Raw genomic sequence first — 22,099 nt, 5'->3', positions numbered from 1 at the left:
CATTCAAAATACAGTAGGCCTCTGCCTACACCCTCCTATTTCCTGGGCTTCAACACAGCCAGTTGTAGTTCGGAAGTGCCGTCCACACGGAAAGAGATACTTGCTCCCGTGTCTCAGTGGGGTTCAGTAATGTCAGCTGATCCCCTGCTGTGTGGATGGCAGTCTCTCCTGCTGTCACCTCATTCAAAATACAGTAGGCCTCTGCCTACACCCTCCTATTTTCTGGGCTTCAACACAGCCAGTTGTAGTTCGGAAGTGCCGTCCACACGGAAAGAGATACTTGCTCCCGTGTCTCAGTGGGGTTCAGTAATGTCAGCTGATCCCCTGCTGTGTGGATGGCAGTCTCTCCTGCTGTCACCTCATTCAAAATACAGTAGGCCTCTGCCTACACCCTCCTATTTCCTGGGCTTCAACACAGCCAGTTGTAGTTCGGAAGTGCCGTCCACACGGAAAGAGATACTTGCTCCCGTGTCTCAGTGGGGTTCAGTAATGTCAGCTGATCCCCTGCTGTGTGGATGGCAAAGTCTCCTGCTGCCTACACAGTCGTACCACTACTGATTTTTAACCGTGCTCCAATTAGGCCTGTGGCTCCACTGTCTCTCGTATTTCCCCTGTCCTCCAACCCTGCCAGTTACAGCTCCGAAGTGGCGTCTGCACAATCCACACTTGTTCCTGTGTTACAGGTGTTCAGTCCGGTCAGTTAATCCCCTGATGTGTGTCCGGCAATGTCGCCTGCTCTGTCCACATTCCCACAGCACCGTCAGCTGGTTCTCGTCAGAGCCTTTGGCCTAGGTGCCTCCATCTCGGTATCCGAGTTCCGGCAACGTCTGCTGGTCCTTGGTAGTGCTTTGTAGCACAGGTACCTCCTGCTTAGTAACCGGGTTCCAGCACCGTCAGCTGGTCCTCGGTTGTGCCATTGGCTCTTATTCCTTCTGCTGCCCCTCCGGGTGCCAGCACTGTCAGCTGGTCCTCGCTATTTCCATTTGCTCTTGCAGCTTATGCTACCCCTCCGGGTTCCAGCACCGTCAGCTGGTTCTCGTCAGAGCCTTTGGCCTAGGTGCCTCCATCTCGGTATCCGAGTTCCGGCAACGTCTGCTGGTCCTTGGTAGTGCTTTGTAGCACAGGTACCTCCTGCTTAGTAACCGGGTTCCAGCACCGTCAGCTGGTCCTCGGTAGTGCCATTGGCTCTTGTTCCTTCTGCTGCCCCTCCGGGTGCCAGTACCGTCAGCTGGTTCAAGAGGACAAAGAACAGGAAGACAACCACCAAGATGCAGAACAACAAGAGAGAGAAGACAAAGAAGCATAAAAAAAACAAAGCAGAAGAACATTAAGCATAAGACTAATACTCTGAGCAAATGATATTATCTTATTTATAAGCAGAAGAAGACTAAGCAGTGTATGGGGGTGAGTCCGTTCCTCCTCGTGGTGCCCCTGGAAAAGGCCTGCTGCTGCAGGCCAAACTGAACGCGGACAAATCCTGTTGTAAATCTTTTGTGACAGGCAGAACGGAAGGTGTAAACTTCTAACTTTTCTAGATAACAAGTACAGGAATGCCTGACACAAACAAGAATATGATGAAGAAGAATAGGAAGAAGATGAAGAAGCTGAATATGTAGAATAATAATTGTTGAATAAGAAGAATATGAAGAATGTAAGAAAAGGAAGAAGAAGAAGAAGAAGAAGAAGAAGAAGAAGAAGAAGAAGAAGAAGAAGAATGTAAAAAAAGGAAGTAGAAGAAGAAGAAGAATGTAAAAAAAGGAAGTAGAAGAAGAAGAAGAAGAATGTAAAAAAAGGAAGTAGAAGAAGAAGAAGAAGAATGTAAAAAAAGGAAGTAGAAGAAGAAGAAGAAGAATGTAAAAAAAGGAAGTAGAAGAAGAAGAAGAAGAATGTAAAAAAAGGAAGTAGAAGAAGAAGAAGAAGAATGTAAAAAAAGGAAGTAGAAGAAGAAGAAGAAGAATGTAAAAAAAGGAAGTAGAAGAAGAAGAAGAAGAAAGAAGAAAGAAGAAGAAGACATACATGTCTGGCAAAATATAAATGAGGCTAACATAGTCAATATCTTTGTAACTCCTAACATCTTTAAAAAAAAAGTTTAATTCCTGCTATTCCATTTGATTGGGCTAAACCTCTATGGCTTTAATGTCTCCTCCACCTCCCACAATACATTCTACATTATTCTTAGTTGTTTTTCTTCATGTAGAATTAACCTACAAGGAAAGAAAGGGTTTTTTTTAATTCCGATATTTTGGCCCCATTGACTTGCATTGGTTCCCGGTATCGGAATCGGCGATACCGATACTTTTTTTTAAGATCGGCCGATCCATTCCGATCCGATATTTTCAAGTATCGGCTGGTATCGCTCAACTCTAGTAGTCACATGATCAGAGCTCCAGACATGACGAGACGACTGCAGAATCAGTGCTGAAACCTAGACAGGTCACATGATCAGAGTTCTAGACATGACGAGATGATTACCAAACCAGACAGTGCAGGATCCTAGGAAAGGTCACATGATCAGCGTTCCAGACATGACGAGATGATTGCAGAACCAGACAGTGCAGGATCCAGACAGGGACACCTGATCAGAGATTCTAGACATGACGAGAAGATCACAGAAGACAGAGCAGAAACGCAGGCATCCTGCAGCTCAGACATGAGGTGAGTGTGCACACTGCTCTAGGGAACAAGCAGGATAGCAGACAAGATATGCGCATGCATATCGCTCCAGGAGTTCTTGAGAGAAAACAGACAGGGCAGACATGACAGACATGGCGGACATGACGCTGTTGTTCCTCCAGTGCTGGTGGAGGGTCACTTGGAGTATTTGGTCGGACATATTGTGGACTCTCTGTGGGCGCGCCGCTTCTTGTACCTGGTCCACTGGAAGGGATATGGACCAGAGGATCGCTAATGGGTCCCTGCTCACTCTGTACATGCAGATCGCCTGGTTCGGGCTTTCCATGCCAAATACCCGGGGAAGCCTGGGGGTCCAGAGGCCCCTCGTTGAGAGGGGGGTACTGTCATGATCCCAGTGCAGTTTTTGACCTGCACGTCAGGGGTTAATGTCTTGAGCACAGTGTAGGCTTTGACCTGCATGCCTGGGGTTAATTATTGTGGCCTCTCTTTGTTTCAGAGATAGCTTCTTATAGCCCTGGAAACTGCAATCCCCATCAGTTATACTTTTGCCTTTGGCCGAGTGTGTTGACCCCTGTGTGCCTGTGCCTGTTCGTTGTCTTCTAGCTTGCTTATATGGTTCTGACCCGGTTCTGCCCCCATTGTGAGTTTGCCTGTTGATTCTGTACTGTATATCTGTTTCTCTGGTTTCTGACTTCTTGGCTACGTCCTGACTATCCGTTCTGTCTAATCCTTTGGTATTGTCATGCTATCTCGTGCTTTGACCCCAGCCTGATCTGTTAACGTCCCTGTCTATGCCCCTTGGTAGCTTTGTCCCGTAGTTACCCTGCTAGGAGTTTTCCTGCAGCTCCTAGCTCTCTGGAGTTTAGGCCACGCCCCCAGCAGTCACGTGCTTCAGGTCCTGCTGGTCTGAAGCACACATTTTCTCTGCTGCTGCCCGCTCCACAGGTATCTTAGAGCACAGTTTGTCTTACTCAGGACACGCGCACTGGTTCAGTGAGCAAGTGCAGTGCGGTGTTCCTGACATTTTGCTTGCCATGCATGCGCCCGTTCTGGCCCAGCTCTGTACATTTAACAAATCTAGGCGAAAATGGTGTGAAATAGCCAAAAGTTTCACAATTTTAGCACAGCTTCGAGTTGCGCTAAAATTTTGCAACTTTTCAAATATTTTTATGCCCGAATTCACGGGTAAAAGCCTTGATGAATCAGGGCCCATAATTTAGCAGCTGAAATAGGTTAAACATATATGTAACCTTTGAAAATGATATTTAAAGGCAGATAGCTAGAATTTATCACATAGATTTGAACATCTCCACCTACTCCACCTAAGCTCTATGTAGGTGGGGAAACAGAATATGTAGGTGAATTCATAAAAATTAAGATTGAAAACTACATTTTAGTAACTTACACGTGTGGAACCACGGCCAGGATTGTAGAGTGCTCTGATGGCTTTGTGGCTCGTATTGACCTGAGAAGGACAGTAAAAAGCATGAAATGTTGAGAAAGAAAAATGCAGACTAAAGACTGGGACACATGGTGATAATAGCAAACATCATTTTTAAATGGATATAGAACTGTTATAGTTTGGATGATATATTCAAATATATACACTTAAAGGGGTATTCCCATCTCCAAGATCTTATCCTAATATATAGTAGGTGTAATATTGATATTAGCAAATACCACCAATTAGAAATGTAGTATAGTTCTTCTGATTCGCTATGTTGCTTACCCCATGTGCAGAGCATTGCAGTAGCTGAGGTATCCATGGTTACGACCACTAGCAACTAGCTAATTGTGTTTGCATGAGTGGTTGTAACCATGGATACCTAAGCTACTTCAATAACCTGCATATAGAGTAAATGACATAGCTTATCAGAAGAACTATACTACATTTCTAATTCAAGCTATTTGCTAATGGTATTACTATTACATCTACCACATATTTTCCTACCACATCTAAATCTGCTGTACGTCAATTCTTTCAATTTCTTTTTGCTGCAGATTTCACCCATACTAATGAGTGAGGAAAACGCATCAAAAACGCATGTATTTTATGCTGTGTTTTTCCTGTCAACATGTTAGTGGTTGTAGCAGTATTTCCTCCTGTAAATAGCGAACGTGTTACCCTCCTGTCAGCTGACAAAAAACATGGACCCTTGAGTATGGGCTTAGATATAATCTCTCTGATATTTTAATACATTTAGAGAATTAAAAATTAAAAACAAACTTCGAAATCTTGTAATTTCATGCTATGAAGTACAAAAAAATACTAGGTGCTTAAAAGCTCATGAAATAACATTAAAGGAAATCTGTCAGCCGGGTTTTTCTACCTCATTTGAGAGCAGCATTATGTGGGAAAAGAGAAGCTGATTCCAATGATGTGTCACTTAGATTACTCAGTGCAGCAGTTGTGACACAATTAGAGTTCTTAGATTTAGCAATGTAGCAGAGCTGAGAAAGCTAACCCCACCCACACAAGACTTTATATGTACATAGTCTATTGACAGTGAGCTGCTTATCACAGGAGGGGCGGGGTCAGACCAGTGCTCACATGGACAGTTAGTCACAGCAATGATAAACCTTCACTGACAGTAAACAATAGCACACAGTCTGATAAGTGACACGTCGCTGAAATTTGTGTTTTAACCCCTACCTCATGATGTTCTCAGATTACATAGCAAAACCTGCTGACAGATTTACTTTAAAAAGTCCCCTGACTTACCTGCATACAGCCTCAGCATCAAGGTATCTGGGGTATCTGTGGTCTATGACAATGATTTCATGATGTTTATCGAGGAAGCACTCAAGTGCTGATTCTGGCGTACACGCAATATTACACCGGTACCCAGCTCGATCACAAGCCCACCAGAACCCATCGCTCTGACTATCTTCTTTAGAAAATACTAGCAGCACCTAAGCAAGAAATAACAGAGCACATAACAATCATTGCTATGGATTACAAATTAGTTCCTACAGTGGCATTTACAAGTTTGGGCACCCCTGGCCAAAATTACTGTTATTGTGAGCAGGTAAGCAAGTTGAAGATGAAATTATCTCTAAAACACCTAAAGATAGAGATGACCCATTTCCTTTGTATTTTAGTTAAAATATATACAGTATATATTATATACATATATATTGTCATCTATTACATTTTAAAAGTTACAAAAAGGAAAATGCGCCAGTGCAAAGTTTGGGCACCCTGCATGGTTAGTACCTAGAAGCTATCCTCTTTTCAACTTCAGCTTTTTTTTTACACATGGTGTTGTGTTTGCATCAAGGATTTGTTGAAATTTAAAGTGAACCTTTTTAGCGGGATTTTGCTAAGTAAACTACAGGCATTGTCAGGTTAGCAGTGTTAAACTGATTAAAATGATGGGCGGGACTGTAGGCAGTCTTATCTTCCTGCTCTAATCCTGAGAAACTAAGGAAAGACCTTCCCACAATCCCTCCCCAAAGCACAAACATGTTGCTCACCATAGAGACAGAGAGGGAGACAGACTGTGCTTCGGGGCGGGCAGTAGAACAATGTACCACAACTCCAGAGCTGGCTAAATATGTCTGATGGTCTTTTGCAGTCAAGCGAGGGTTCTGATTTGCCTCTATAGAAATCTTACCATCAGCTTTCACTGAAATTTTGCTTGGTCTTCCAGACCTTATCTTGACCTCAGCTGTTGCTGTTAACTGACACTTTTTAACGACATCTCGAACTGAGGAAAAGACATCTTCAAAACAGTTTTTCTTAAAGCCTGCTTTGTGGGTCCCCACCATCTTAATTTTCAGAGTGCTAGGCAGCTGCTTAGAAGAATCCATGGCTGCTGTTTTTGGCACAAGGTGGAGGAGTCTGGGTTTTTATAAAGCTGAGAAATTTATATCATTTGGCCTTTCCTAACAGTAATAGTGAACAAGCCATAACCCTGACAGGCTAATTAAGGTCTGAAACCTTGGTCAAAGTTATCTGAGCACACAAATCTCCAAGGGTGTCCAAACTTTTGCATTGGCCCATTTTCCTTTATGTAATTTTGAAAATGTAAAAGACGAAAAAATATACTGCACATTTTTCCCCTAATATACAAATAAAATGTGTCATCTTTAACTTTAGCCCTTTTAGAGATCATTTCATCTTCATCTTGTTCACAGTAACAGTAATTTTGACCAGGGGTGCCCAAGCTTTTACATGCCACTGTATACTGTAAATAATTTTGTGGATAAAATCCTGCTGATAGATTTCCTTTTAAGTTCTATATGAGCCACTGAATATGGTGACCTGTACTTAAAAGTTCTTTTCTTGCACTGACATGTTTCTTGTTGAACTTTAATATCTTTTTTTGGATTCATATAAAAAAAAGAACATAGCAGATATATAATATAATTTAATCCTTGATTAGTAAACTCAGGCATCACAATTGGAAAGTACACGGGCCTTTTTGACAACATTCTCTGCTCTATAGAAGCAACATGTACTGGACATCTAGCAGGGATGGTGTGAACAGATATGCAGGGCTCAGTTCAGAGGCCACATTAGTAATCTGTGTTTGTCAGACAGGTAATTTGTGGTTTGCAAAGCTTCTAACGTCATCGCCGGTTGCCCCTTTGATTAGTCAGATAATCAGAAGATGAGCTGCGGATGCTGGGAAGTAGTAGGTGGTTCTCCGGGCTCTCATGCGATGGCCGCCTAATACTGACCTGGCCGAGGGAACAAGTCCTGTGAATTGATTCGCACTCTCTCTAATATCTAAGAAGGTGTAAGTGTGTTTAAGGCATTCTTCAGTGAGTATATCGTATGTCAAGAAGTGTAATAATACATACCTGTATAGGATCCTGTGTAAGTTTCATAGGTCCAAGCCACAGTTCTGATGAGGCTACCTGCTAACAGAAAAGAAAATCATTTATTCTAGTGTGTAATGACATGGAGTACATGGACTCTATTAAAGTGCACCTATGTCGGGACCTTTTCTTGCTTAAATAAGTTCAAATGAACATATAAAATTTTGCAATTTACTGCATTAGGGGACAGTGGCATCTTACTCACCTGCAAGTCAGCATGGCACATGACTTTTCCTGCAGGCATACTAAGGTTCAGATATACAGTATCATTTGCACCTTTGTTTGTCTTTGCACCTTTTTTCTGCAGTACAAATGGCTCTACTATGGACTTTTATGTCTGCGTCTTACTCATTTTCTAAATTTTTAAAATTAACTTTAGTTGATTTCACCTTTTTTTTGCCAAGTGGCTGTGCAGAAAAAGTATAAGACAAAAAAAGATCTTTGAACCACTGGAACTCAAAATTTTCCAAACCTTGAACACAAGCCTAATCCTCTTTACAGGCTCTAAGTACCTCAGGACTTATCACCCAACTTTATTTTATTTTAGTTACTTTCGATATGTTAGTTCATTATTGGTTTAATTTGTAACCTAGACTAAATGTGATTATAAGTGACATAACTGATGGGTCATTCTTGAAAATAAAGTTTACTACCATTAACTAACAAATGGCCAAAATATAATCATAAGCGATACATGTACAGAATACGTAAGGTCGCTGGTTTGGAGTTCTCTACCCTAAACCCCACCCATCCCACCCCTCTTCCCTTCCATCACCTCTTCGCCAATGACCCTTTCCATTTCCCTTCTACTTAAAACACCTCAGAGAACAGATGTAAAGAGAAAACTTCAATATACTCTGTAAAGTTAATTTGTTAACTGTTAAAATATACAAAATGTTACTAAAAATGTTGGAAAGAAAAAAAGAAGATCTTTAATTTCATCCACTCATGTATGGTATTTTGAAGAATTTGGCACAAAATGTGACAGCAAAATGCGAATGAAGAAGCAAGTATAATTGTTCAGAAACTTCCTGACTCATCAAAAAACATCCAAACTAATACAGTATGTACTAATTAGGAAGGAAGGGAGAAGAGTGGAAAGTTTAGTAGTATACTGTATCTTTCAATGTCTATGTGATATGCTGCGAGAGGGAACATCAGATGTACTTGATAGGTATAAATTGTGGGGACAGTGATGATGCCTGTAAAGTGCTGCGGAATATGTTGGTGCTATATAAGCAACCATAATACAAAAGTAATGGATCATGTTACCGTCGCTCTGATGGCTTATGCAAGGGGGTTGAGGTGGACTTTAGTCACCTTTTAAGGCTGGTTTCACACTAGCGTTTTATTGCGCAGCGCATCGTGCGCTATCGGGCATACGCGCAATGTTCCCCTTTCTGTAACATGGTGGTCGCAGGGTCTTGCGATCGCACACGCTCATCAGCGTTTAGTGTGCGCTGTGCATTTTCCAGGTGTGCGCCCAGACGCGCCGTACGCTACATGTTGCATTTTTTGTTCCGCCTACATCGTTAAAAAAATCGCACGCGCACACGTGTGCGCCCAAAAATGGTATTACAGTCTATGGGGTTGCTGGCGTGCGCTTGGATGCGCGCACGTCAGCGCTTTGTGCGCGCACGTGATTTGAGTATACAATGTCTAGACAGTTGTTTAAACCTCCCCCTAAACAAGCAACATTGTTTGGGAGAAGTGTTGATAAAAGAAGGTGTCTTCAGGGCCACACCTCTACAGCCTTGAAGATAAGAGCAGCTACAGAGAGAAAGAGAAGAGCAGCTACAGACAGCCTTGAATAGAAGACCAGACAAGAGCCTTGGATTCAAGCTTCAGCAGCCAAAATGTGAGTATTCTTCAACATGTGTGTGTGTCCTGTACAATTTATTATGTACTAATGTATTTTTTGTTTAAATTTCAGCATGTCTTCTTCTGGATCGGTCTATTCGCCATCTCGGCAAGAACTGGCCCAAGTTGATCGTGAGGTGAGGATATTGCTGCCTTTGGGTAAGTTTAGCTGCTGCCTCTAGAAATGTGTAATAATTTTTTTTTCTTTACAAACATCGGACACGGCCAGTGAAGGTGAAGCGCGGGAGCAGTCTGAGCGGGAGCAGTCTGAGCGGGAGCAGCGTAGCCAAGTCGTGGCGAGGAGACGCAATGTTAGTATATAGTCTTTCCTTTTTTTTTTTTGTGGAAAAATAAATGTGCAATTCTGATTTCAAAAAATTTGGATTGATTACTGTGTCAATCGCCGACTACACAAACTGCGCCGTACACACACTGCGCCGTACACTTAGCGTTTTTGACACCAGATATCTCCATTACTGAGACATGTTTCTTGTGTCAGTCTTGGAGATATGTGTTTTCAAAAAAACCAATCTATATGACTTGTATTTTCCACACCAGTCTCTACATTCTTCTAATATTGCACAGACTGGATCCAGCTGGGTTCCCCAACGCCAGTCCTCAAGGTCCACCAACAGATCATGTTGTAAGGAATTCCATTTTTTTTGCTCATGTGAAGCAGTTATCAACGGAGCAATGGAATTACTTACAACATGATCTGTTGGTGGTCCTTGAGGACTGGAGTTGGGGAACCCTCCTGAATTCAGTCTGTGCAATATTACAAGAATGTAGAGACTGGTGCGGAAAATACAAGTCATATAGATTGTTTTGTTTTTTTAACAACACATATGTCCAAGACTGACACAAGAAACATCAGTAATGGAGATATCTGGTGTCAAAAAAAACAAATCTATGTGACTTGTATTTTCAGCACCAGTCTCTTCAGTCATATAATATTGCACAGACTGAATCGAGCAGGGTTCCCCAACTCCAGTCTTCAAGGCCAACAAACAAATCATGTTTTAAGTAATTCCATTACTCCGGTGATAACTGCTTCACCTGACCCAAAAAAAAGGAAATCCTTAAAACATGATCTGTTGGTGGACATTTAGGACTAGATTTTGGAAACCCTGGCATAGAGGATGGTGTTGAGTGCAAGGCATATCTATTGCTACCTTGCCTTTTTTGTACCATCATCATTTAACTATTTTTGAGACAAGGCAAGGGGATTGTAGATATACCTAGTAATTAACAACATACTCTATTTAAGTGTGTGGAATAAACTGATGACCTGATGCTTAAAATAAATGTTATATTTACTTCACCAATACCCTTGCCTTGTATCATCATCACTATCACACCTGGGCAGGTGAATATACATGAGTTTTAACCTGCAGCGTTGCTTAACTCTCCATATATTTGAAGCAGACTTTATAGATGCTGCAGTTTAAGTAATATATGTATTGTCATGCCCATGTGTAATAACTTTGTGAACTCAATATGCGTTATACACCAGGCTTAGGTATGGTTGAAGTTGTATAAACTCTATTATGTCTCCAGTGTGTTTTCAAACTCAAGCCACAGTGGTTATCGTACAAATAATATTTACAGTCACATGTTTTGGTGTAATAAAAAGTAAAGGATGCCAGTGCACCAACAAATTTTTTTTTTTTAAATTGGTCCATGTGACAAAAATATTAGTTGTATTTTCTCCACCGTCGCTGCTAATTGAACACACTGTCGAGATGATAACGGTGATACAACTTGTGTGTGTATGTATAGTCACCTGGTCAGGAGTACTAGTAAATTCATGAAGCACAAAACACAGTATCATAATTTCACTGGTACACCTGGCAAGTTGATAATACTATTGGGAGTGTAAAAAGACACAATGCACTCAGTACAGGTATCAAAACATTGTTTTATTAACCCAACAACAAGAAAAATTTTTTACACCATTTGATCTCGCCATTCCACCCGGCCTACATCCGAGATGAAGTAGGCCGCAAATTGGTCCCTCATTTGGCCAACTTCAACCGATGATCTGAGAGGGTGCTGAGTAAATTCAGGCAATGGGATAGGAGCAACATCATCAAGATCTAAGTTTGGATGCTCTCTAGCCATGACAAAATTATGTAGAACCACACAGGCCTTCACCACCTCATCCACTGTTTCCAGTTTTAGATTAATGGCTGTGGCGAGAATGCGCCATCAGGATACAAGAATACTGAAGGCACACTCAACAGTTCTTCTGGCCCTTGTCAGCCTGTAATTAAAAATTCTTTTTGTGTGGTCCAAGTCCCGGCTGGAGTAGGGTTTGAGCATGTTGAGCAGGCATCTGGAATGCCTCATCCCCAACCATTACAAAGGGCTGTGGCGGAGCTCCGGTGTTAGGAAAAGGCAGTGGCATGGGAAAATTAAATTGGTTGCCATACAATCTCCGGCCCATGTCCGAGTTCTTAAAGGCCTGGGAGTCATTTCCACGTCCAAATGCCCCAATGTCCACTGCTACAAACATACAGTCTGCATCCGAAATGGCCATGAGTACTGTGGAAAAGTACTTTTTATAGTTGTAGTACTCCGATCCAGTTCTTTTTGGCTTGATAATCCGGATGTGTTTCCCATCCACCGCTCCCAAACAGTTGGGGAAATTGCATACTGTCCAGAATTTTTCGGCGATTTTCAACCACTTTTCTGCGGTGGGCAGGGGCATGTATTCTGGAAGGAGAACATTCCACAAAGCCCGGTAGGTCTCCGCTACAATTCCAGACAATGTGGAGATTCTAATAAGGTACTGGAAGTGGAGTGAAGAGAGTGTTTCTCCAGTTGCCAGGAATCTGGGAAACAAAGCAAAAACAACAAATAAGACTTCTGTATATGGATTTTAAAAACACCAACAATAAATTAAAAAAAAAAGTTTATAAAAATACATCTGCAGCCTTTTGTTCATTACATGTCATAAAAAAACGCAGCTTTTTGTCAAATACATGGCAGAACTATAATTCTGCCAGATTTGTAATAGTACATGTCACAACAAAGAAAATTCTGCAGGCATTGGTTTTTCAATACTACGTACTGCAATGTAACCAGTAGCCGTTCCTCAGGAGTAGTCGCACGCCGGAGCTGCGTGTCCTGTCTCCAGATGGCTTCTTGGACCCGACTAAGCAAATCGTTAAAGCTTTGTTGGGACATCCGGGTATAATATGTAAATTTCTCCGGGTGTGCCTGGAGCTCGCTGTAGAGGGTGTGGTACGCTCCACGGCTCTCCCGGAGTTCAATAATGGGATGTATCCACAAACGCCGCCGCTGCCGTCTTCACTGCCTCTCTCTCTCCCTCTGTTCATGGCAAGCAACTGCATAAGCCTGAGCCATCCTGATGTCCAGATCCAAGTCAAAGTAAAAACTCTTCCAGCTCAGATCCATGTTTCACAAGGCAAATGCAAGCAAATGTGAAGAATTTAGCTGTAAACAGGGTCTATATAAAGAATTTCCATAAGACACGCCCACTGCTGTCCCATTGGTGGAGTGTGTTGCAAGAATTTTTCAATGATTTTTTCTCCTGTGAAGTGACACCATTGCACATAAAAAATGCAAACGCATGAAAAAACGCATAAAAACGCATAAAAACGCTGCGATTTTTTGTCGCAATGCGCACAATAATGCTACAAAAAAATGCAGAGTTTACAACCGTTTGCATGAGCTTTTGACATGTGTTTCATGTGCGCTCGATACGCTGCGCCAAAAGGCGCAAGTGTGAAAGTAGCCTAAAAGTTAGGCTGCTATTATTATATTTGGCATATTGCGCCCATGACTTTGCATTGTTCTTTTGCACTGTATGGGGCAGAAAGCTGACATCAAACAATTTGAAAAGTCACAAACTTTTTTGCACTATGTGGAATTGCACAAAAATTTTGCAATGTTGGTATTTTCCAGCCAATTTAATATCAGCTTCACCAAAATGAGCATCGCTGAGGAAGACCCAGGGCAGGACAGGGGCATGATTATGTCTGCTTGTCAAATTCTGCAAAAGTGCTGGCATTTCTTACCCCGAAAATGCTACTTCGGTCCCTGACGTGATTAGCAAGTCATCGTTAATGATATTTCATTGAAATTGTTTTGACTGAAGAGTAATTTGTAGGATATTTTGCACACAAAATTTGCCTGGATCTTGAAGTGTAGGTGATTTTTTTTGTTACCAAAAATACTATTTATTTTTGCAATTGCATAAATGATAGCAACATTAAAAAAGTATGCCCCCTCCAGAAAAATATAAAATACATAAAGAAAAGAAATATGCAACAAATATGGAGGCATATTGTTCACTAATCCCAAAGTTCCCTAGAGTAAATTACAGATTTTCCATCATTTAAAGGTATAAACCACTGAGGACTCTCAATGCCAAAGATTTTCCATCAGTGTGTCAGTCACATATGTGAAACCTTAAATGGGTGGTCCGAAGTCAAACAAAATTTTATTCTAAATCCTTATCTATTTAGTGCTATAATCTTTTTTTAACATACTCGTGTTAAAAATTTCTTATCATCCCCTAACTACACTACTGTATCTTACTGTTATTCTATTTTCTTCCTATTTCCTGTGATGATGCTTCGTTTGGGTATCCCAGTGCAATCCCCCTGCCACCTCCCTGAAACGAAGCATCATCAGTGACGCTCGTTTCGGGGGCTGTGCTCGTCCTTGCTGTGTCACTGCCTGCATAATGACAGCATCTGCTCTGTTGTAGGCTCAGATGAGTAATGATCAGCTGGAAACAGAGCGGTGTTAGGATACGCGGTGTGCAGGAGACCAGTGATGACATTAGCGGGGGCCGCTCTAGTCTCCTGCACAGCTGGTATTAGCAGATAGGGTAGAGCACAGTTTGCAGGGAGGAGGGGACATAGCAGGGACAGGTACAGCCTATGAGACAAGTGCCACTGATGAGGCTTTGTTTCAGGGAGGGAGATAGGGACTGTGACAGTGACCGTAGCCTCTGCTCCATACTCTTCTAGCGAGATGAACAAGAGTGACTGAGTAACTGTAAGGCCTCTTTCACACATCAGTTTTTTGCCGTCAGGCGCGATCCGGCTTTTTTTTGTAAAACCGGATCCAGTTTTTCCCCATTGACTTGCATTAGCACCGGATCGCGCCGGATGGCATTGCGTTTCATCCGTTTTTTGCCGGATCCGGCTACTTGTCTCATTCCGGCGTCTGGAAAAAACGGCTATTGTAACTGTTGCTACAATGAAAGTCTATGGGCGCCGGAATGCGCCGGATCCAGAAAAAGACGGATCCAGCCACCGGATCCGTTTTTTTAAGTCTGCGCATGCTCAGATCCAATTGGCCAGCCCCCAGGAAACAGATATAACCTGCTAGACGGATCCAGCAAAAAAATGGATCCGTTTCTACAGTTCTCCAAAATTTATGCCGGATCCGTTTTTTCTAAAAATAGCCGGATCCTGCCTGACGGCAAAAAACTGATGTGTGAAAGTAGCCTAAGCAAACACCGCTATCTGCTGGAGCAAACTGAAAGTGAAAGAAAAAAAGAATCAAGTTAGGAGGAACATTCAAATTGTCTCTTCAGAGAGGACTAGAACTCTAGTGCCACATATAGGAAGTAGAAATCCTAAAAGTCAATATCGACCCTCTAACGAGCCTTGTCACATGACTTAGGATAAAAGCCAAAACAAGCATGTTTCGGGGTTCTGCCCCTCGTCAGTACAAAGTGTGAGATCTGGCTTGGCTGTATTAGAGGCGTCTGACCAGGATCCAAGGGGTGCAAAATTGTCTCTTCAGAGAGGAAGAGGACTAGAACTCTAGTGCCACCTATAGGAAGTAGCAATCCTAAAAGTCAATATCGACCCTCTAACGAGCCTTGTCACATGACTTAGGATAAAAGCCAAAACAAGCATGTTTCGGGGTTCTGCCCCTCATCAGTACAAAGTGTGAGATCTGGCTTGGCTGTATTAGAGGCGTCTGACCAGGATCCAAGGGGTGCAAATTGTCTCTTCAGAGAGGAAGAGGACTAGAACTCTAGTGCTGCCTATAGGAATCAGCAATCCTAAAAGTCAATGTCGACCCTTTAACCCCTTGGATCCCGTGTTAGCAGGAATCACATTGGACTGGGAGATTTGCTATGCTTGTGAATTCGTTGACTGAACATGATCAGGTGATGCACAGGAAGGACTTCCTGAATATAAAAGGCCTGGCCAGAGTGAGAAGAGGGGTTGACATCAGAACTTGTACCAGGGAATGTTGTATACCTGCACAATGGGCTTGCAGCCACCAACGCCATGGAATAGTCTGAGAGCGGTCAGATGCCAGAGAAGGCCTAAGTTGTGAGGAAGATCCATGTCCTGCTCCAGTAGAAGGTTGTGACCGGAACCAAGCCAGGCCAGAGGGACACCGCGGCCGAGTTACTGGGACATGCTTGGAGTGCGAGACAGATGAGACATTGTGAGCCAGTGAGGGAGATTCAGACAACTCCACTCGAGGCCTGGGATCCAGAATACGCTGGTCAAGACCTGGAACCCATACGACGTCAGTCAAGAGTCAAGGACCATCTCCCCACTTTCAAGCACCAAAGAATAAGCGACCAGAGACTCTCACCTCAGCTGGTGATTGGAGGACGTGAGTGAGCAGGGCCGCTGCTTTCAGTACACACTGATGGTATCGGGTGTGGGCAGGGGGAGGCTGCAGATGACACGGGGCCTGACTGATGCTAAAGCGGTCCAGAAAGTGTTATTAGACTTTTTCAGGGCCCGGAAAGCTGCAAGGGTTCCCTAGAGACTGTTCCTGCTAAATAGTGTTTGCTCCCTTCCCGGTTAGACCAAGGCTGGACTGTAAAACTCGAGCTGATCTCAAGGACATATCTCCTGAAATGTAATGACCAATATATCTCTATGCATAGAATTGCCTGTTGCCTGTAAATGATACTGTGAATATTTTTCTTGAGTGATTTATCTGTGATAGTAGTCTTTCCCGCATTTAACCCTGTTAGGCCTGTTTCGCACTTCCGTTTTTGACCATCAGTCAAAATCCGCCAGTTTTTTAAAAAACGGATCCGCCATTTTTTTTTGCGGATCCATTTTTTTCCCCATTGAGTTGCATTACTGGCGGATCTTGACGGATGGCCATCCGTTGGATCCGTTTTTTTGCGGATCCGCCAAATTTTTTTCGTCCGCCGACATGCCTGGACGGACCTTGCAACGTTTTTTTTGCTGCAGGATCCGCATTTTACAGTGCGCATGTCCGGAGGAAGGAATTCAGGCGGAATTTTAACCCTGAAATCCTTTCTGGCGGACGGAAAATTCTCTCTCTATCTTTCTCTCTTTTTCCCGGACTGTGGTACCTTTAAAATTCTGCATTCAACGGATCCGTCAAAAAAACGGTCCGGTGGCATCCGTTTGCATCAGTTACAAACGGATCCGCTTTCCACCATTTTGGCGGATTTTAACTGACAAGAAAAAACGTATGTGTGAAAGAGGCCTTAAGTGAATAAAGTAGAAGTAGAGTGTTGATCCCGCCTGTTGTCTCCGCTGGCACATTCAGATCACCGGCATAACACTCTAATGACACTTCGCTTGAGTATCCCAGCATGTACAATAAGTGAACAGTAGGGAATTGTTAATACAGGTATATTAGAAAATAGCTTAGATTATGGCACTTAATAGATAGGAACTTAGAATGCCCCATTTAAGTACCCACCACTGATTTCTCCAAAACACCCAACAATGTACTTTTCTTTCAGAGCTTGCCTGTGCACAGATGGCGGAAAGATTGCAAATCTTGAGATGGTTTAATAGCATATGATTTCTGGCATTGTGCATTCAATATCTTGAACACTTAAGTGGTTTAAAAGTGAAATAGGTCCTCTGAGGGTTTGTGATATTAAAAAAAAACTGAAAGTGAAAGTGGGTTTACTGTCCTGGTTAGGAGGTTTCCCATAGTCTTGATGGGACAAGCGATGAGACAAGTGCTTTGACTAACATGAACTTTACCTATCCACAATCCTTTGGCCTACAAGGGCAGGGAGTAGGGGAGGACTGGCGTTTCATTGAAGTGATCCTTCATATACGAAAACGTTATGAGACAGCAAAATTAAATGAACTTCATACAAAAAAAAAAACATCTTTGGTTGTTGGATAGGAAAGTCTATTCAACTTGAGTATTCTGTTCAAGGGTTTGGAAAACCACAGGATTGGCAAGCACTACGGAAATCAGAACACAATAATAAAACTGTACGTGGTCACAAAACCCTTGAGTAACAGTTCAACAGTTCAACTTTTTCATGCACTACATGGAAAGACACTCACGCTTTGTTTCAGAAACATAAAAACGCATTTTAAGTGTTTGCATTAATTAACCTATGAAATAATAAAATGCATTCAGACTGAGTTAATGTACTGGTGGTAATGGTCTTGTATTCATTGGGTAGACAAAAACTCTAAAAGTGGAGCATCATGAATACGTATATATAGTTTAAAGTCCTGACCATTACATAATTACAGTCCATGAGTGCTGCTGATGACAGGGGTAACCGGAGAGATTGTCTCACATGTTGGGCTCAAGTTACAAAAATGTCATTACTAATAATGGAGTCAGGTCAGTCAAGATTTTGTTATGGTGTCCATGTAGCCATGCATGTTGTACTATACAAATTCCTCACTGGTCACTGGGATGAGGAAAAATACAAATAATGAACACGGATTATTATAAAGCCACCTGCAGTAGAAGTGGAAGTGTGGCGCCCCTGAGGCTTCAGTCGCCACAGAGGTACTGCACCTTCTCCTAAGGTGTAGTGCCCCACCATCCAGGTAAGGTGGGAACTCCTGACCACGCTCCACACCTGCATTCCACACACAGGATAGTTCAGTGGGGCCACCTAACAGCCTCAGGCTGGGGGTTAGCAGAGCACCCCTCGTGGAACCCTGCTTCGTAACACGAGATGTGCTGGTGGGTGGAGTGAGATGATACAAAAGAGAGGGAAAGTGTAGGATTTGAGGTCAGTCGGTTAGAGGTCAGTCAGACGAGGGTCTGGGAGAGAGAGAGAGCAGGCTGACAGCAGGTCAGCCTGAGAGGAGCTCAAGGCGGAGGAAGACAGTCAGTCAGGAGAGGCTGAGGACTGGTCTTAGTGGAACGAGCTCCCTAAGGAAGAGAAGGAGAAAGAGACGTAGACTGAAGACTACAGATTCCATAAGAGAGATAGAACAGATCGGAACGAAGGAGAATAGAAGGACGGTGGGAAGCAGGTTGAGAAAGAGAGAGAATCCTTCCAGTCCAGAGAGCGCAAAGGCCGGGGCCCGGTCCCCGAGTTTGATTGGATCTTTATGTCCGGCAACAGACACCGGAGGAGTAGTGAGCCGCTAATGCCTTGCTCCCATCATAGACTTGGGACACAACAGCAACTTAATAGAGAGCTGGGACGCAGAGTGGAGTCCCCGAAGCAGGCTACAGCTGTCTGTCATACAAGTAAAGACTAGGAACACCTAGAGAGAGGCATTCCAGGGTAACTAAGTACTGGAGTGCTTCGCACCTAAAGGTGCATTCGGTAAGGTTCAGTAAGGTACATGTTGGCGGAGTGTGGAAGGGAGAATCCTATCCTGCCTGGAGGTTGGCTGGAGCCCTGACCTGGAGAACACAGTACGGAGGCAGGCAGTGGTGTGAACTGCAAACAGTGAGTAAAGCTTTGGAACCGCATACTCTGGTGTCCTCCAGTTATTCCCGCACCGTTACACCTGAGTACCAGCATCCATACCATTCTGCGCCTCTCCTCATCCATTGCACCTACACTGCCTTGGGACTACAGCTCCACCTGTGGGGAGCTATACCATCTTTGCTGCACCACACCATCAGTCCCAGCGGATCTGCATGCAGCGTTGGCTCAACACCTTACTTGCCAAACACCACGGGTGGCGTCACGAACTACACTAATAAACTTTAACACCACTAACATCACCGCCATTGATATTGGGCGCCCAGGGCCACGGACCGGGTCTCCGCTGCTGTGACACATTCCCGCCTGACACCGGCCTGGTACCGAGTACCCCCGCTGCCCTGGGCGAGCGAGGGGCGACCCAGAAGCAAAGAGACCAGAGAGGAAAGCTGGGCAGAGGTGGCAGATTAATCGTGGGGAACATATTGGCCCAATTCAGCAATGTAATTTTGCCAGAAACCTGGCATAAATTGATTTGAAAAGTTGCAAAATTTAGCAACTTTTAGTTCTTTCATACCAGTTTTCCACAGCTCCGTCAAAATAGCTGAAGCTGGGGAAGACCGGGTGCATGAAGTGGTTGTGATGCCTCAGTTCATCTAACTAATCTAATTCTCTACACCAGAAATGTTACTCAAATCGGGGACTGGAGTAAGATTTTTGACATGGTGCATGAACGATTTAATTGCCGGTTTTGATGAATCGGGGTCAATTTTTTTTTAATTTACAACATGCTCTTCTATTTAAAAGAATATTTGAAAGGGTATTCAACTTTTCAGTCAACTTCCTGTTTTTAGAAAAACAGTAGTTTGGCTTTGGGATCTTTGTCACTGAGGAGATTGAAAGAACTGAAACCTTTGTGGAATGAATACAGAGAATTTTTTGAATAGTTTAAGAAGTTCTGTCTAGAGTAGTGTCAATCCCTTCAACCCTCCTCCTCAAGCCAGTTTTCACCTTCATGACCTGGTCAAATTTTACCATTTTGACCAGTGTCACTTTATGTGGTAATAACTCTGGAACGCTTAAATGGATCCCAGTGATTCTGAGAATATTTTCTTGCAACATATTGTACTTCATGATAGCAGTGACTACCCAGCCAGAAACAGTGGCTATCCATACAGGGGTATTCAGGATATCAGCTACATAAAGACTAAGTACAGCTACAGAAATCTCTGCACAGCCAAACACTCCCATAAAAGCACCATGTCCCAAAAATCTTCATACAGAACAAGATCTGTAGCCTCTATCTCATCGAAGGCAGCATCTATCAGCAGTGCTGTCGCCATTGCCATCCCAAAATGCTGAAGCAGCCAAATTGCGAGCAAACTTTGCTAGCCAGAAAATGCAAACAAAATTTGAGAAAGCTGTTGGAATATGTTTGGTTCAACAACTCCATTCCTGTCTATGAGTGTTTAGTTGCTAGATGTGTCTGCTGTTCATGAAGTTAGAACAAAACAAACTCCCAGAGGCTCACACAGGGATAGCATGTGACTGTATTTCCTGTTTTCCTGTGTCTGTGTATGAGAGAAGCAGCCTGCTGTAAATGCTGCACAGATACACACAGACACACAAATAATTTCATCCTGATCTATTAAGCTTATCATATATTGTTCCTGTTTGTTCCTGAATAAAGAAGCTCTGTTGTCACACGCTTGGAGAGTATCCTGAATAATCCGCTGCCCACAGGTTATGGGCCCAGAGTGACACAGAACCCCAAAGCAGCACAGAGCAACAGAGAAGATGTCCACTAGCAGCAGTCCTGTCAAGTTCTCAGTGAAGATGCTGCTCATAAGAGAAGGTACATGGAAATATACTCAGGAACTAGTGCCTCATCCATTACCAGATGATTGGCTAGAGAAGGATCAGAAAGCACAAAGCATGGTCTCCGTCAGTGTAGATGATAATCAGATTCTGCATATATGCAAGTGTGCAGCTGCAAAGGAGATGTGGGAAGAGTTACAGATAGTGAATGAAAAATCAAATCTCAGCAATAAGCTTTATCTCATGAGAAAACTATCAGCTTAAGCTAAGTGATGGTCAGAATATGCAGGACTATATAAGAAACACCCTAGAGATTGTGGAGCGTCTCAGGGGTATTAGAGAAGAAATTAATGATTTTCATGTTGCTGCACTTCTATTAAGTGATCTTCCAGAGAGTTATGACACACTCTGGACTGCACTAGATGCACGGCTAGATGATGAGCTGACAATAGAGTATGTCAAAGGCAAACTTGTGGATGAATTCAAGAGAAAAATGCAGCATGTAAGCAGCAGTAATGAATCCAGAACAAAAACAGCATTAAAGACACAGGATTTCCCTAAATATAAGAGCAATCTAAGAGAAACTCGTGAATGTTTTGTCTGTAAAAAGCCTGGCCATTGGTCACCTTTAAGCAGACTGCAAAATTTGGAAAGTAAGAATGAGTCAGCTTAAAAAGCAGAACAGTCATGGCAAGACATGCAAAAACTGCCTGTCCCACGAGAAGTAGAAGTGGATAAATGCCGCCAATGAAGAGATGGCGTCCCTTCACCAACTCCAGACATGGGAGCTTACTGAGCTACCACAAGGAAAAAGAGCTATCGGATGTAAGTGGGTCTTCAAAAGCAAATATGACTCAGAAGGTAAAGTTTACTGGTTTAAGGCAAGATTGGTCGCAAAAGGGTGCTCACAAAAGTATGGTGAAGATTATGATGCTACATTTTCTCCAGTTGTGAAGCAAACCACATTCAGAACTTATGTCCATAGCTGCAGTTCAACAGATGACAGTGAAACATCAAAACAGCCTTCCTACATGGTGACACTGAAGAAGAGTTGTACATAAGCCAACTTGAGGGATATACACTGCTCAAAAAAATAAAGAGAACGCTAAAAGTTGGATCAGCCTGTAATTTGATTTTTCACTTTGATTTTGAGTATCATTCCAAATCCAGACCCCATGGGATATTAATTTTGATTTACATTGATCATTTTTAAGTTTAATTGTTCTCAACACATATCACTATGTAATGGATAAAGATTTGCAACTGGAATATTTCATTCAGTGCTATCTAGGATGTGGTATTTTAGTGTTCCAT

At 42.9% G+C, this 22,099-nt stretch overlaps 1 protein-coding gene across 3 annotated transcripts in view; it reads right to left on the bottom strand.

Annotated features, from left to right (window-relative positions):
• PDE8B (phosphodiesterase 8B) overlaps nucleotides 1-22,099 on the bottom strand; it is a 221,753-nt gene that overhangs the window by 113,151 nt on the left and 86,503 nt on the right. Inside the window, exons 2-4 of one of the 3 annotated variants that reach the window (XM_073584138.1) lie at nucleotides 7,444-7,503; nucleotides 5,357-5,547; nucleotides 4,040-4,099 (exon numbers count right to left, since the gene is read on the bottom strand). In XM_073584138.1, coding sequence (XP_073440239.1) covers nucleotides 4,040-4,099; nucleotides 5,357-5,547; nucleotides 7,444-7,503 — 311 coding nt within the window. Of the gene's footprint in view, nucleotides 1-4,039; nucleotides 4,100-5,356; nucleotides 5,548-7,443; nucleotides 7,506-22,099 lie in introns of those variants that run through there. The other 2 variants (XM_073584136.1, XM_073584137.1) reach the window with 2 other exon arrangements.

Source organism: Dendrobates tinctorius, unplaced genomic scaffold, assembly GCF_039654945.1.
Source record: "Dendrobates tinctorius isolate UK_male_01 unplaced genomic scaffold, ASM3965494v1 ptg000083l, whole genome shotgun sequence".
Lineage (NCBI taxonomy): Eukaryota > Metazoa > Chordata > Amphibia > Anura > Dendrobatidae > Dendrobates > Dendrobates tinctorius.
Note: the sequence above shows the minus strand (reverse complement) of the source record. Positions and strands in the feature narration are given on the sequence as shown.